Genomic DNA, 16,577 nt, shown 5'->3' with positions numbered 1-16,577 from the left:
TCCTGTCTCTGCAGTTCCCTTCACTTCTGTGAAACGTTTTATCATCTTTATATTTGTTGCTTTGGTTTAACAGCCTGCAAATGCGCCGTTTGGTCCTCTCTCACCGCTCTCACAGCAATGCTTTTGGCCTCAGCAGCCAGCTGTTTTCAGTGACAAAGCTCTAAAAACCCACTGTACACGACCTGCTCCACGCCAAATGCCAGACCGGAGAACACAGTGGAGCAATTAGCAGCTAAAAAGCCACATATTTCCCCGAGGAGTCGGTGGAGACCAACAACAGAGCTAAAAGAGAGTCAATATTGCACTTACATTCATCAGGTGGACACAAATACGGCTTCATATTACTGCTTATGTTGCTCTGTGGAGGCTGGATGAGTAAAAATAACAACTATTTGCTACCACACTAGCCATATTAAGTTTATGAGAAATGACGGTGCTGATTTTATTGCTTGTGTGCTGCCCCCAAGTGGCCCAAAACATAGATTAATGAAGGTGTAAGGTTCCATTCATTAGCATGAGAGTTTGCCCTATACTGCATAGATATGCATGCATATTGTCTATGCTGGTTTCTTGTCTTTGTCTTTTCTGCCACGCTTAACCATTTTTAAGCAGTTAGTCAGTTTTTATGATAGTTTGTAATGACTTCTTTTTCTTGAGTTTGTGTCTATACGATACTAATAAACAAAGCCGACCTGATCTTAACTGTATGCGAATGGAGGTGTTGTTTTGGATGCCTTTTCAAACTGTTAAGCTGTGACGTAATGGATTTTATTTCAGTCAGTCCTATCAATTATTCATATCACCTGTGCTGTGAGAGAGAGCATGGGACGCCTCATGCCAGGATCTCAGGTGAGCAGTAAACTTCCAGTGATGAATGTCTCTGTTTCTATCTCTCTCCCTAGATCTCTCCGTCTCTGAAGTTGCCATCTTCTCTGCCACCTCTTCCACTGTATGACCAACCTCCCATCAGCCCTTTCACCAGCCCCGAGACCTCCACCCCGCCTCCTCTCCCACGCTCACCCTCCACTGCACTCAACGGGGAGCACAAGCCTCCACCGCCCGCCTCGTCTCACAAGGGACCGCTGTCCACCCACAGTAAGACACGCAGACGTTTGCAGGAAAGACACAATCATCATTGTGGCTGTTGGCTGTGAGTACATAGAAATGTCTCTGCCTCTCTATCTCCTGTAGATCAAAGCTCTGGAAGGAGTCCAGTCTCTCCAGGATTTCCTCAGCCACTGAGATTCACCCCTGAAGGAGGCCCAGGCAAACTACGACCTGTTAGTATGACACTTAATCAAGACGTGTGCTTTGCGTGTGAAGTGTTTATAGTTTTTTTACTTTGCTGTCAATATTTGTGATGACAAAACTGAAATGACTTCACAAAGCAAAGTCATCATAAGAAGGGTTGATTTGTGACTTTGTGATTTGTGTTGCAGCTTGTTATTTTTCAGTAAATGTACGACAGACTTGTTTCCTCCGAGCTTATCTGGGCCATTATTTTGTGTTTTGTCTCGTTGCCACAAGAAACATTTTGAGAGGAAAGAACATGGTGGTTGTTCTCAGTGCAGTGTTCCAACAACTTTATTAAGATGATCAATCATTACGTCAGTTGAGGAGAATTGGCAGCTATTTTGATAATCTATTGATTGTTTAAGGCAGTTTTCAAGCAAACAGTCACTGTTCCGAGTGTTCAGTGTGTGTTTTTCTTTGGTTGATGGATTGAACTGAATGTCTTTGGGTCAATAGTCAAACTAAAGGAGCAATTTGAAGCAGCCAGCTCGGACTTTAGCAGATGAAATTTGTATTTATCTCGATTGTCTTACATTTCATAGAGCTAAGCTAACCCTCGCTAAGGAAAATAATCATGAGCTGCAGCCCTTTAGAACATTAACTTTTTTGGTACCTGGTTCTCGCTTTGTTACTGTCTTTTCTTAAATGAAAGTGTTTTAAGAGTTTGGCCCGTGAATCCAAATTGTGATTTTGTGCTGTGTTTATTTAAAAAGGCTCTAAAAGTAGGGAGCAAATGTTTTTTTTACTTTCTGGATATGAAAGGTTTGTGTCCCACGGCAGGAAATGAAATCATGTTGTTTGTGAAATGCAGAAAAATAGGGCATCTCTGCCATTACCTCGACAATAGTTTTCCTCCCTTTTTTGACTTTTTACTTATTTATCGTGTTTTCTTCAGGTGCGAGCTGCTCCTCCTCCCCCCAAACAGCACTCCCGCCGACAGCAGGAGAAGAGCGACAAGACGGAGGAGGTGGAGATCACACTGGTGTGACAGACAGACAAGCTGGCAGGCAGTTATAGAGACATAAAAAATAAAAACAGATGACAGACATGCGTATCCTACAGGCTGGGGAACTGAACTGCTCTGAACTGAAGTCAGCTGAAGCAAAGCGATGTGAAGCAAACTGAACTGAACCACGTGCTACACCCCCAGCCTCCCCGCATCTTCTTTCATCCTCAAGTTGAGGAGGAGAGCAGAGCGAGGGGATGAAGGCAGGATATCCAATTAAATAATCTCCGTATTAGCTTCCTAATGAAGTGCAGCAGTAGGCACCCCCACATCCCTCTGCGCCCTCCCCCGTCCTTCCATTCTTGCCTTAAAACTTCACCTCAACGGGGGCAAAAACGAGCACGAAGAGAGGAAGAGGAAGGGGAGGACGAATGATTCGAGAGGGTGGAGTGTGAGAGAAAGTTAATGATGGGCTTGGCAAGTTTTCTTTTATCTTTTGAAGCTTACTTAAAGATATTGTGAGGCAGTTTATCACTTGTTATTATTCACCTTTTCTACTCACTTGCTAACAAATAATAATGAAACGTTAAAAAACTTTTTGAGCCCTGAAACTGACAACATTTAGGCAAGGGTTATGAGACAAGTCAAAAATATCACATTGAAATGAAATATCATTTATCTATCTTCCCCATGCAGAATTTCTTTTTCTACACCACATTTTCTATTTTCCTTGTGCACATGACAGAGGAATGGGGAAAACTGCTGACATTTGAAGCAATGGGCTGTGTGGCTAGCTACCTTAAATGAAAACACTGGTAGCTAAACACGCTGAGCAGCAGCCTTTTCTTTCTTCATAACTACAACTACACCAGCTGCATTAATCGTCCGTACGCTGTACTGCATACTGCTGTAGCATCACTGTATAAACTCAGTAGCTAAAGCATTTTTGTCTGCAAGCTAACAGTAATAAAGCTCGCTAGCTCGAACTTTGAAGTTTTGTATTTGGTTTATTTGACATTTTGAGAAAAGAGACACATCTACACATTGTTGAAAACAATAATATCTAAGACATATTTCCATCATGGTCCTCATTAAAGAGGAGAAAATACTGCGAAGATAGCAGTTTGTCTCTGAAGGCAACATCTAAGGAGGGTATTAGCATAGCAAGTAGTTTGCTGTCTAAAATACTAAAGCTACTGTTACAAGACTTTATAGACTAATGCTACAGTATTGTATATTGCTGCTAAGCATTGGGCGCAGTAGCTGGTGTAGTTTTATGCCCAAAAGTCAGCTTCAGCTTGGTAGCTACTAGCAAAAAAAAAAGGCTTGTGCACAGTGTATTTAGCCACCAGCTAGCTAAGCCAGCTAGCCACACAGTCTTAAACGCTGAAATGTGTCCCAGAATAAATGAGCTGAAGACTAAACTGAGAACATGAAAGATTTTAGTTTAGCTTAATTTACAAGTTATATTTTTGACTTATCTGTTAAACCTTTTCTGAATGTTTTGAGAGTCGGGGCTCCATAAAGAGTAAGCTTGATGAGAGCGAATAAGTGTAAAACTTGCCAAACGTGTCATGATTTGGATTGCAGTTGGGGTTTAAGTGAATGGACAGAGAAACTGGGTGGTGTGTGGACGCGCTGTCCCCCCTCGCCAGCCCTTCCCTCGCCATATATAGTCCTTATCATCATACGTATTCAATGTGTATTAGTACAGTACATTACTGTTGTCATAGGAATGTTATGCACAGCGTTTTCATATAGACTAACTCAGCTGAATGGAGTACCATGTCTGATATGTAGTGGAAGTTTTATTCTCATCTTATATTGAAAGGGCATTGTAAATACAGTATGAAGGAGAGATGAAAGAGGAGAGGGAAGGAGAGGATGAAAGAGAGAAAAAGGAGGCTGGATCCTCCCTTCTGTTCATTTCTCCACCTCTCTTCCCATCCTTCCTTTCTTTCTCTCCCTCTTTTCTCTAATGTCTGTTCTGTCCATTGGCAGTAAGCGTGAATTGGTGGCTATCATATACACACATACAGTTACATTATATTACGCACACATCGCTATATCTCCTCTCATTCTGTGACCCTGTGTGTGCTTGTATCACTGATTGGTTCAGAGGGCCGGTGCTGCTTTCAAAGGCACTGAAATTGTGGGTATTCACTATGTGGTGACAAAGAAGAGTTTTATTGGAGATGATATAGACACTGGCCATATTTGGGGTCAGGGGTTTTTATTAATCACAGACTGAACTGTATAGCTTTTATCCTGACAGATCATATCTCCCCTCACAGTGATTTTGTTCACCTATAACATATATCCTCATTTAGCTGACATGCATTACATTCGCAGGTATTACTTTTCTCTGTTGTCTTGCTAAGCATCTGCATCACATCACTAAGTGAGTCTGTTTTATTTTCTTTGATACAGCTGAGAAAAGAACCTTTAACATAATTTGATTTCATCATTTTGCTTTCCCCGTGTCGTACATTTCAGCTGTGATTCACAGTGGTAGGACCAGAAAACAGAAGAGATGTATGAAAGACATACATCGTGCTAAATGGACAGAACTAGCAAATGACATTCAAATGGAGCTAAGTACAATTCTTTTGTGTTTTTTACTCAAAGTAAATAAATCCTCCCCCTTAAATACCCTTCAAGCCTTTAAAACGCATTGCCTAAAGGGCAGTGTAGCACTTTTATTTATTTGTACCTTCCCTGGAAAGTAGCAGTACCTTAAAACAGCATCAGAATGGACAGAAAAGAGTTCTTCTTTTCATTCTGGTTCTGTCGTGGATCCTCTTTATTTCAGTGTGACTGATGTTTTTTTTTATTTTTATTTTTTATTCTTATTCTCCGCTCTTCCAAAGAGACGGAGAGCTAATTGTGGACAATGTAATTTGGTGTTTTCCTTAACTTATAAAAACAAATACTAAAAAAATAAAAACATGCTAATAGAGAGGGATGTTTTGTATGAAGACTTGGAGAGAATGTGGTTTTATTCGATAGGCCTGGCTGTTTGTGTGGCTGATTGTTGGAAGGAGAGAGGAGGTGTTTGTCTCTGTAGACGTAAAGCTGTGTCCCAGTTCCTTCCTACATATTTACTTCAAACAGGGTTTGCTTGCATAAAGCGTTTGCACTGAAAACATTCCAAAATAAAACTCGAACCTGTCAGTACGGATACCGAATTTGCACGATTTTGCGTTGATGGGCAATGATATCCCAAGGTGCAACACGTGAGCTCCTCACACCTGGAAACAATTCAAACAGAAAACAAAAAACAGAGCTTTCAGTCTGTGTTGCGTTCATGCTCCGAAGTTGCATTATTAGACATTTCCTGTTGAACTGTGAAGTCGATTCATTTCTTGTATACTGACTGCAGAAGTCAGTACATAGTCTATAGTATTAATATGTGGTGTGGTTTTGGGGCACAGCTTTCGGCTTCATGTAAGAAGAGAAAGAAAGTCCTGATGTGGGCTTACAAACTGAGCAGTTTCCTCTTTGCGAGGTGGAGTTGATGTTAGTAGAAACATCACTCTGTATTCCACATCAGCTTTCAGAAGCGTTGTGTAGCATCCACACCGAACGAAGCTGAGCACGCTGGACCTCCTTACAGCGTCAGATCCAAACCTCTGCTGCTGTGCTGCCGTCGGCTCGGACGGCGGCCTCTCCTCGAGCTCGCTCACATCGTATTTATAATGCTTTCCAAACTTGTTTTGAAGTTCATGGTTCTCAGCAGCGTCCCACGGAGCTTCCCACAATAAACGCTCAATCAGTCCGTCAGATGTAAGATTTATGGCTTTTGTTGCCAGTTGCCACTTTGAACATGATTATTTTCCCTTTCTAACAGTCCCTCTGGTCCGCTGCAATGGGCCTGTTTTTAATTTTTATTTTGTTTTTTACGTATTGTAAAATTCTTTTACTTTCCATCCTTGGATTTGGAGCAGCTGCACGGCTGCTGCTGCTGTCAACAGCGTGGTGGATCAACTAGCCTTCTCTCTCCTCACAGACTTCTTGCCATGGTGACAATAATGAGAACAGGTGCAAAAGTCTTTCTGCATATTATTATTGGCTGTACAAAAACAAAAAACAAAGAAAAGGAAAAACAAAGTTTGTATTTATTGTGTACAAATGTTAATTAATAAAAAAATATTGAAAAGTTGTTCATCTGTTATTCTGCTTTCGTGTGTGTGTGCTCACGCGTTCACGCACCTGAGAATTTGCCTAATTGAATATGTGTTTGCAAGTGCATGTGTGTGTGTGTGTGTCGTATAGACGTTTCAGATGGTGGGTGTGATCGTGATAACACTCTCCAGAATTTCCTGAGTGGAGCAGAGAGACAAAAGAGAAACAGCAACGCGCAGGAGAAGCACAAACTGTGAACTTTGTATCGGAGTCATTGAATGTGTTCATGCCAAAAGCTTTCTCCTATTCCCTTTTTCCTTGTTTTAACAATAGCTATTGATTCTTCACGCGCTGCAGAGGAAAACAAATGGACTATTCTCCCTCAGAGTCCACCCACCGCTCATCCTGTGTGAAACTCTATCTGTGCTCCAACCCAGAGGGTGAGTAGGGGATTCATGTTACTGAACTATCAGCTGGATTTCCTCAAATATAAGAAAGCAGGTGATTTTATGCACGTTGACACTTTCTTTGGTCATGTTGTGTTGGTTATTGTGTGAATCGAGGTGTTTGTGCTCTGTGTAGATAGCGTGGTGGAGCGCAGAGCTCTGAGAGAGAGTGTGTTCCCCAGACTTAGAGAGCACTGTAGACAAACACTGGGACTGGACGTCAGGGTGAGTACACACTGCTGCTTTCTCATGATAATTGTATGTGTGTTTTTCTTGTGTACTGCAGCTGGAAAGACATTTTCTTAAAGTTTTTCTGTCCCTTAAACACCATCAGCATAACACTGTCTGAAGCAGGATGCACTGTTGATGCTGCCCACTGTAACCACTCACATTATTAAAGTCTGTTAGAGCTGCTGTAGGAGGAGCGTTCAGCTCTGCTCCCCAGAGGAAACATTATAACTTCATTTTGAATCTGTGATAAAAGTTTGGTTTGGAATGAAGCTGCCAAACAAGTCGTTTGTGTTCACAGTGAGCGTCGTTATTCTATTTGCATCTTTCTCTCAGAGGAGTGAAGTGTCTGAATCAAAGGTAGATGCTTGTATCAATCCTTGTATAATCCCTTTGGATGTAGACTCAACTGAAAACAGTACAAAGACAATATGTTTAATGTTTGACCTCATCAGTTTCATTTAGTTTTGCAAATATCTGCTTATTCTGAATTTGATGCAGCGACATGTTTCAAACAAGTTGGGACAGGAGCAACTAAAGACTGGGAAAGATGTGGAATAACACCTGTTTGGAACATTCCACAGGTAAACAGGTTCATTGGTAACAGGTGGTAGTATCATGATGGGGTATGAAAGGGACATTATGGAAAGGCTCAGTCGTTCACAAGTGAGGATGGAGTGAGGTTCACCACTTTGTGAACACATGATTGTATAAAGGATGTTACTACATGGGCTCAGGGACACTTTTTAAAACTGTTGTTGGTGAACGCAGCTTGTTTGCAAATGATTGCGTTCTGTTTTTAATTACATTTTACACACATACACACGGTTGTAATGACAGTGACAGCGTTAGACAGTAATGACTGCTGAGTTGCTGCAGCTCCGATTCAAGTCAGATTCAAGCATCATCAAGACTCATCTGTGTAACACTGTCCACTGGCAACCGTGTAATACGACAGCAGTATTATGTAGGAGCTTCCAGGTGTGTGCATCCTTTATTCTTTCACACTATCCCCCTGAGGCCATTCCTGTAAAAGTGAAGTCAATTATGCTCAACTTTGCTTAATTAAATCTGACACAAAAAGAGGCTGAGCAGCTGTAATGCGACTCTGAGCGGAGTGTGTTAGTTTGTGATGCAGTTCAACGAGCACATTGTTCTGTCTCTTTTCAGCAGCTTGAGTAATTATAAAGGTAGAAGAACATCATATGTCAGTGAGCCACCGCCAGGCGAATTGTTATTACACCTCACTGTGTGCTTTCATATGCTGATTGTCAGTCATCTCTCCTTTAGATCGTTTTTACCATTATGTCGGGTGCGTGTCTGCAGGTGATCGACCCATTTGAGTCCAGTGATCCCAGTCGTTGGCCTGATGAAATCATCAGACAGCAGCTGATTAAAGAATGCAGAGAGAGCTCCGCAGGACCTTTTTTACTGGTAAATAAATCAGCAGGATTGATTTGGTCATGAGTGTTGAGGAGTACAGCATGCCTCAGGCTCTGCAGAAGCACCATGGTGTTATGAAAAATTCAGCTAAATGATAGTTTGAGTAATACAGAGCGACCAGCAGCCCCAAAGAGCTATTAGCAACATAGCATGCACTAACTATCAGCCTGGTAAATCAGTCTTTGTTGAACCTTGAGGTTTCTTAAGTATTTTAAAAGTAAACTTCCAGATTCCAGTGTGTGGACAAAATAAGAGAGACACCGGACTCTGATCAGCTGAGTTGTTATGCATTAATAAAGTACATTACCAACATAATGTAAAAAATAAGTTGCTATAAATTCTTTATAAAATCCATGAACAGTGTGTACCAATCAGTGCTAACGAGGCGTCCCGAAAAACTGCTGTTCTTTCTGTGTCCACATGGCGGTGCTGCAGGCTCTGGTAGGACATCAGTATGGCACAGCCAGTCTGCCTGCACAGGTGGAGGTGTCAGAGTACCAGCTGCTGCTGCAGGAGAGCCAGCAGACGGGCGTCTGCACCCACGAGCTGGAGAGAGTGTACCAGAGGGACGAGAACAGCATCCCTCCCTCCTACTGCCTGAGCCCTGCACACAGACACGCCTGCTGTCCTCAGGTGATCACACGAAACCCACAAGAAAATGTCCTACAAAAATAAACCTCTCTTAGTTCTTATAAAACCATATTAATCAATTAAAAAACCTTATTAATCAATTAGAAACACGAGTAAATCCTCTGAATCACACTGAGTTTGTGTTCACAGTCTATGTATCGAATTGTATTTCTTGTATTTCTATGTTCTATTAAACTGTTAACTGTTCTGTTTTTTGTTCAGCAGGCAGAGCTCCAGGAGGAAGAGGAGGTCAACACGAAGGCTAAAGAGGACGAGCTGAGGAAGGTGTTTCAGACCACTGTGAGTCTGTGTGTCCACAGCGGTCTCATGAGCCCAGAGAGAGCCCAGAGCTACTGCAGATCAGGTGAGATTTCTGTTAATGTCTGTGTGTTTTTGCTCGATGTTGCAGTTTAATTTCATTTTGTGCTTTGCGGCTTCTCTCCAGCCCTCGACGCAGATCTGCGATTTGCTCTGGACGGCCGTCCTGATAATGACATCATCATACGCTGCCTGGTTTACATCCACAAGGTGGTCAACGCCAAAGGAGCGAGTGAGAAGAGGCAGACGAACTCGCAGCTTCAGCCACAGTCCGAGGTTAGAATCATCATCCATCACTTTCTCATAAGCATTGATTTGTCACTTCACTGTAGACTCTGTAGACCACCTGGCTCTCACTCCCAATTTTTGGAGGAATTTGTCATTCTGATAAGACCACTTAAGTAAGGCCTTTGAGTAAAAACACCCCACTTTCACTCAGCCAGGAGGCATGTGTCACTGACAAACAATAGCCTGTCATAAACCAAATCTCGTTTTGTTTTCACAGAAGGAGTATGTGGGGTTTATCAGAAACTACACACATGTTCACAAGACATGTAAAAAAAAATACAAATTTAAAAGTTAAATAGAAATAGTAAATATGAATTACACTCATTTTTCCATATTCTGTGTTTCCAGGCTGCTACCTTTGACCTGAAGACAACACCTACTGATGAACAGTTATTCTCAGAGCTCTGTGACAGCTTCCTCCCCGGTCTCATCACTTCCTCCCAGCTTCTGGTCTACACCACCGCCACAGAGTGTGACCCTCGCCACGGTTACACGACAGCCAGGAGGCGGGGCTACGCTGAGTCTCTGTGCCAGCAGGTGTACTCTGACCTCGAGGGGTTGATCGACTGCGTGAACGTCTCAGAAACCAGCGAAGACTCTCAGCTCGGTGACGCGCTGGCCAGGGAGCAGGCAGAGCAGGAGGAGCTGTGTGACATCCTGTCCCGGTTTTATGACGTCATTCGCGCAGAAGAGGAGGAGGTGAGGGTGGAGGTGTTTTTCTGCATGATTTCTAAAGGCAAAAAGCAGCGTTAAAATGTTCATTTTGTAACTGCTTGTGGTGTAGATACAGTCACTGCTGCTTTATTGTTAAGAAGGTGGTGTGAAGGATTAATAACTGACGAAGATTCAGAACAAAGTGTGTGGCAGTTATGATCAATGGATAAAAGCATTCAGCACTTTACAGTTCAGCAGCTGTCTTTTTCTCTGCAGTTTAAAGTCTCGTCATGAATATCTTCTGATCTGTGATTCCTGTGTTGTGACAGACTGATGAAACTTGATGCCAATGATTTGAACTGCATCACTGCATCACTGGAGCTTACTTTTCATTTGATGTAGGTCAGAGCTTATGTGGTGCAGAGCAAACAACAGCGCCCGCTAATGGTGACAGGCGGGCCATGCACGGGGAAAGCAGTTCTAATGGCACACTGTGCTCAGCAGGTACGGTGTGTGGACTGAGGCGAAGCGTTTTAAGCAAAAATGCCCATATGCCCGTATTTTAACTATTTTGTGACATTTTATGAACCAAACCATCACTAGTTGCAGCTCTACCCCCTTCTCTCTAAAATGAAAATAAAAGGGTTCACAAATAAGACTAATAAGCCAACGAATAAACAGGTGCAAACAAACCCAAGGACAATGCAGTGCCTGCAGGACATTTGCACTGTCAGGCGGTGTTACAGGAATCTGGGCTCCATGATGTTGATAACATGTAAACAAGTGTTCTCTCTCTCTCCACAGATAAAGTCTTGGCTCCCAGACTGTGATCCTGTGGTTATCACTTATTTTTGCAATCTGTCAATCGACCCCTCCCCAAAACACCTGTTGTTGAGCCTTTGCTATCAAATTGCCAGTAGATATCACTGTACCTCAACAGCTACAAGACAAGACAGCCAAGACCTGAGTGCCATAGCATGCACAGATCCTAGAGGACCTAATGCAGGCAGCAGAAAACCTGACGTTTGTCTGTCTGAGCTTCAAGAACGCCTCTCATCCCTCCTCTCCCTCATGCCATCCACCAAACAGCCTCTAGTTCTAATCCTCGATGGCCTCGATCACATCGAAAACAGCTTTGGGCCTCAAATCATCAGGAGCCTTCCGTCCCCTCTTCCTCCCTGCGTCAAACTCATCCTCACAGTTTCCTCTAACCAAACACAAATCCTGCAAGCCATCGCCCCACAAAGTGCGCGGCACTGTGCGTCCGAGGACAGTGGGAAGGAGTCAGGGTATGTATGTGTACCGCTGGGGTTGGTGGACAGGAAGCAGTGTGTGAAGATGTTGACGTCACTGCTGAGCAGTTCAGGGAGGAGGGTGACGTCAGGACAACAGGCGCTGGTGAACCAGGCGTTGACTTCCTGCCGTCTGACTCTCTATGCTCGACTCCTGCACCTGCACACCTCGCTCTGGCACTCTGGTACGACTCAGTAAACATACAGACAGATTCATAAAGGAAGAGGCTGTGATATTCTGTATTTTTCTCACAGTCAACAAATCCCATGAAAAGACCAAAACTAATGATGCATAAGTCCGTGTCTCAGTACTTTACAACCTCCCCATCCTGTACGTGGTGCTTAGCTCTGATGTTGGATTTCCTAAAGTCTCCTTTTTTTTCTTTTTGTCTTGCTGAATTCAGCTTTTTTTAAGGTTTTTTTTTTTTTTTAAGTTTGTCTCCTTGTGACAAACAGCCATGTCTTGTTTGAAATCCACTGTTCCTTTGCTTGTGTCGTGCTGAGACGAGCCGAGCCGTACCATGCAGTGGAAAATAGGTTATTTTAATGCAACACATTCTCTAACACCCAAGTTCTCCAGACATCAGAAATAACAACTTTCAGAGCATTGATGGAAAGATTTTTTAGCATAAACAGAGCACGAAGAGATGCTGATGCATCTCAGACCTCAGCGCTGTATGAAATGTATTGAACCCTTATAAAGGAATGCTATTGGACCAATGCTCTAGTGTGTATTTACATGTACGTGCATGTATGCAATATGTGGGACTGGCTCAGAGTAAACTACAGTGACCGTGTTTATCATAATGACAGAACATGTCAGCCAGTGGTCTTTTCCTGGGATTTGTTGACAATACCAAAATAATTACACGTCTCTCCTCCTGTCCCCTTTTCTTCTCTCACTGTCAGACTCAGATGTGACGGAGTCGTCTCTCCCTGATGGCGTCCATTCATCCATTTCTGCGCTGCTGGACCACCTCGAGCAGAAACACGGCTCATCTATCGTGGGCCGCTCCGTGTCGTACGTCACCCTCTCCAGAACTGGGCTCACTGAGGCCGAGCTCGCTGATTTGCTGTCCAGTGATGATGAGGTGCTGTCTGAGTATGTCCAGCGGGATGAGAGGCCTTCCTCCAATATGAGGGTCCCGCAAGTCGACGTGGAGAGACTTCTGTTGGATTTGAGGAGGTTTCTCATCAGGAGGACAGTTGCTGGGTCACATGTTTTGTTCTGGGTGAGCAGGCATTTCAAACTGGTAGTGGCTAAGAGGTATTTAGGCTGTCATGAGGCAAAACAGGAGATTCATTCAGCGATGGTGGACTATTTTAGCGGCCGATGGGCTTGTGGAAATGCTAAACCACTTCTTGTAAACCAGAAATCTGGACCGAACAAAGACACCACACAAATGGAAACATACATAGACAGGCAGCCTTCCAGCCAGCCGTTTGTCTTCGCTTCGTCTTCCAAAGAGGTTGGCCGAGTGAACTTGAGGAAGGTCTTAGAATTGCCGCATCACTTGCATGAAAGTAACAAATGGGAGGAGTTGGAGCACGGGCTGTTAATGTCTTTGGAGTTTCACCAGGCTATGGTTCGAGCAGGACTCCTGGGAGATCTGGTAGCCAGGTTGGAGAGTGAGGAAAGATCATCTCACTCCCGCTTTTCAAGGGAAAGAGCACTCATGGCAAGCATATTGAAGTCCAGTTCTTGCTTTCTGCAGAGCTCACCCCTGCAGCTGCCCACGGTGATGGAGACGAGCCTCCTCTCTTACGTGGAGGTCTTCCCTTCGCTCAAGCCTTATGTCAGGGACATCAGACAGGACAGGAGGAAAAGAGGAAGTGGATTGGGAGTAGTGCTTTGCCCTGCTCCCTCATCTGTTCCCTCCATTCAGTGCAATGGCAAAACCAGACAAGTTTCTCTTAGGGAGGCAGCAGGGACAGAGTGTGGGGTTGTAGCAGAGGTGATGGATGATGGCACGGCTTGGTTTTGGAAAGGCTCCGGGTGTGATGTAGGCAAACTATCGCTGACCTGTGAGCAGGAGGAGCTGAAGTTTGCAGGAGTGAAGAGTAGCCGTCAATTCATGCTGCTTTCCACACAATGTGACAAGCTTTTCTTGTGGGATGTGACAGGCCCAGAAATGTTCCTACGGCTTAAGGACCCATTGAAGACAGAGTTCCACCTGCAGCCAAAGCAACAAACACTGAACAAAATTGAGGGGTTTGTTGCATGTCAGAAAAAGTTATTCATGTGGTGGAAAGGTGAGAGCGTTGTGAGTGTGTTTGATGTCTCCAGTGAGACCTTGACTCATTTCCAATGTCAGAGCTCTGTCACCTGTTTGGTTTGCTCCTCTAATGGCTTTTACACATACTGTGGGCAGGAGGAAGGCACCGTGTCCATATTTGACACCAACACCAGCAGTCTCCTTGGCACGTGTTCAAACTCAAACCACAATGCAGTTACGTTGATGATCCTCTGTGAGAATGAGTGGGAGTTGGCATGTGTTGAGACGACAGGGAATGTGACCCTGTGGGATGTGGCGGCCAAAACGCAACCACCCACACTTGTCAAAGAAAGCTTCACTGGAGACAAATCTGACATTCTCAATACGGATTACTCAGACGAAAGCCACACTTTATTGATGTGTCAATCTCACCGGGTTACACTGTGGGATACAGGTGACTGGGAGCTGTGGGACCAGTTCCTGGCTCCACAGGGGAGGGCTTTTACTTATGCTGTGCTGTCCCAGGATGGCCACCTTTTCCTGGCTTTGTTGGACACCTGTCCCCTCGTCTTGGTGTGGAGAGTCAGCACGGGGGAGTGTGTCCTCTCCTTGGAAGCAGCCAAGCAGCCTCGTACACTCCTCAGAATGGATTCAGATGTCGTTTGTGTCGCTCATGACGGCTGTCTGACAGTGTGGGACTCTGAGGCGATAGACACTGCAGGTGCAGCTCAGAGAATGGGGTGTGGAGTGAAAGACGTAGTGGTGGAACAAACAGGGGAGTGGTTCTACACGACTGATGGGTCAGAGGCGGTGTGGAGATGGAGATTAGAAACAGGACTTCCAATTGCCAGCTTCCTGCACCATGGTCCTGTGGAAAAACTACGCCTTTCTCCAGATAACATCCACCTCGTGACGCTCTCAGCAGAGGAGATTTATGTTTGGCAGACAGAAACAGGTCAGAACATCCTGCGTATGAGTGGCAGCAGAGCGACAGACGTCCTGATCACCCCGAATAGTAACTTCGGGGTGAGTATTTCTGATCGACGGTTGTCTCGGGTTTGGAAGCTGGCACACGGGGGTATTGTGTGCAGCATACACCTGCATCTGTCTGACGCCCAGGTGTCGCCTGAAAGCACCTTCCTCATTGGCCGCTGCCGTGGAGACCTGTTAGCTGCCAGTCTGTGGTCGGGCTCGATCAGCAAGCGCTTCTCCTGTGTGGCAAACTCAGAGCACGTTGTAGCTTTCCACACGCTTTCAGAGCACCCTGACTTTGTGGTGGTGATGGCCGCCTCAGGGGCAGTGTACACCTGGAAGGTAGCAGAGGAGACGGTGTGCAGGCACTTTCAGTTGCCTCATATGTTTCACTGTCAGATGCAAGGCTTCCAAATGTCCTCTGATGGGAACTACGCCCTGCTGTCCACTGATGGTGACTCCATCAACCTCTTGGACCTATCTCACGTCAGACTGTGCTCATTCAAGGCCGAGGGTCCCATCATTAAAGCGTGTTTGGATAAAACCGGATGCTACGCTGCCTACTTATCCCGGCCCACCACTCTGGAGAGATGTTGTGTCTGTTCCCTGCATGCGAGGCCTGTCCTCACGGTTGTGCGACTCGCCGACGGCAAAAGAATCGGAAGTGTGTGTCTGTCTAAGAATCCATTGACTTTGGTTGCGTGTAAGCGGCAGCGTGTGTTTGTGGGCTTTGAGGACGGGTCTGTGGGAGTGTATTGTATTTCAGATGTTATGATCAATGGGGAGGAGTCAGTCAGGTGCAGAGATCATCTGAATGGTCAGCTGAGGCAATGTCCCTTTGACAGAGCACCATTCAGATGGATACCTCTAGCAAACCCCAACATCACATGGCCTTAAGGTAATCAAGCACTGTTGTTTTTAAACCACCAAAGCCACCACAAGTGCCTCTAAAGGGTCCTGGTCCCTGGAGAAAGCTCCTGTGGTGTAAATGTGGCTCAAGTGAATATTGTTTTGTATGATTATTATTTGTATATATTGATCTATGAATAAATATACTGTATGTGCCTATGTGTTCTACATGTGTGTGGAACACATGATAGATCATTTCTAAGCACCTCTTCCTAAAAACTGCAGCACCTTTTCTTTCAGCTGGTCTGAATCCATGATGATGATGTTGATGATGATGATGATGATCACTTCACTGCAAACACATGAACCCAGTTTCATTTCTGTATGAAATGAAACTCTTGTGAAAACAAAAACAAGACCAACAGCTGACCAGTTTGTGCCTTATCTGCTGTATGTACAGACATCATCCTGACACACAGTTATTTGAAATAAAATTATTTGGTATAAATGCTTTATTTATCTTATCTTTTCTATATCAAAAAGCATTGTCTGTAATTTCTTAAAAAATAAAGAAATCATGACCTTTTATTGACATTTTTTGTGCTCATTGGGCCAGTTCACCTTCACAAAAATGTTACGCTTATTCTTATTACTTAGTACTATCGTACAACTTCAAACATCGAAAGTGACCTGTCAAAGATCTGATTTGACCTTTGTGGCTCTCATGCTGCCTTCTCTGTTACCTGGTAGGAACGTAAATTAGAGTACTTCTGATTGTGCATTGTGATTTTGGTCGCGAGTAAATGACAAATTGTACCTTGCAACAAACTTAGTTATCGTGTCAGTAATCTTAACTCCTAAAAAAGAGCTGTACTAT

At 44.2% G+C, this 16,577-nt stretch overlaps 2 protein-coding genes across 4 annotated transcripts in view; both read left to right on the top strand.

Annotated features, from left to right (window-relative positions):
- fchsd2 (FCH and double SH3 domains 2) overlaps positions 1–3,552 on the top strand; it is a 64,525-nt gene extending 60,973 nt beyond the window's left edge. For both annotated transcript variants that reach the window (XM_076734881.1, XM_076734880.1), the window contains 3 exons: positions 903–1,095; positions 1,192–1,280; positions 2,189–3,552. In XM_076734881.1, the coding sequence (XP_076590996.1) occupies positions 903–1,095; positions 1,192–1,280; positions 2,189–2,281 (375 nt within the window). In that variant the 3' untranslated portion in view covers positions 2,282–3,552. The remainder of the gene's footprint in view (positions 1–902; positions 1,096–1,191; positions 1,281–2,188) is intronic.
- Positions 3,553–6,552: 3,000 nt separating this feature from the next.
- On the top strand, positions 6,553–16,163 carry LOC143322954 (NACHT and WD repeat domain-containing protein 2). 2 transcript variants are annotated; one of them, XM_076734424.1, is made up of 10 exons: positions 6,553–6,804; positions 6,947–7,035; positions 8,365–8,472; positions 8,917–9,114; positions 9,337–9,475; positions 9,557–9,705; positions 10,066–10,416; positions 10,774–10,875; positions 11,176–11,848; positions 12,573–16,163. In XM_076734424.1, the coding sequence occupies exons 1-10, from the start codon at positions 6,732–6,734 to the stop codon at positions 15,746–15,748; spliced, it is 5,058 nt and encodes a 1,685-aa protein (XP_076590539.1). In that variant the 5' UTR covers positions 6,553–6,731; the 3' UTR covers positions 15,749–16,163. The 2 variants fall into 2 exon arrangements, with proteins under 2 accessions (XP_076590539.1, XP_076590538.1); XM_076734423.1 differs by having other exon boundaries at positions 9,334–9,475.
- Positions 16,164–16,577: the final 414 nt, after the last annotated feature.

Source organism: Chaetodon auriga, chromosome 7, assembly GCF_051107435.1.
Source record: "Chaetodon auriga isolate fChaAug3 chromosome 7, fChaAug3.hap1, whole genome shotgun sequence".
Taxonomy (NCBI): domain Eukaryota; kingdom Metazoa; phylum Chordata; class Actinopteri; order Chaetodontiformes; family Chaetodontidae; genus Chaetodon; species Chaetodon auriga.
The sequence above is the reverse complement of the archived record's forward strand: the minus strand, read 5'-3'. Positions and strand labels throughout refer to the sequence as shown.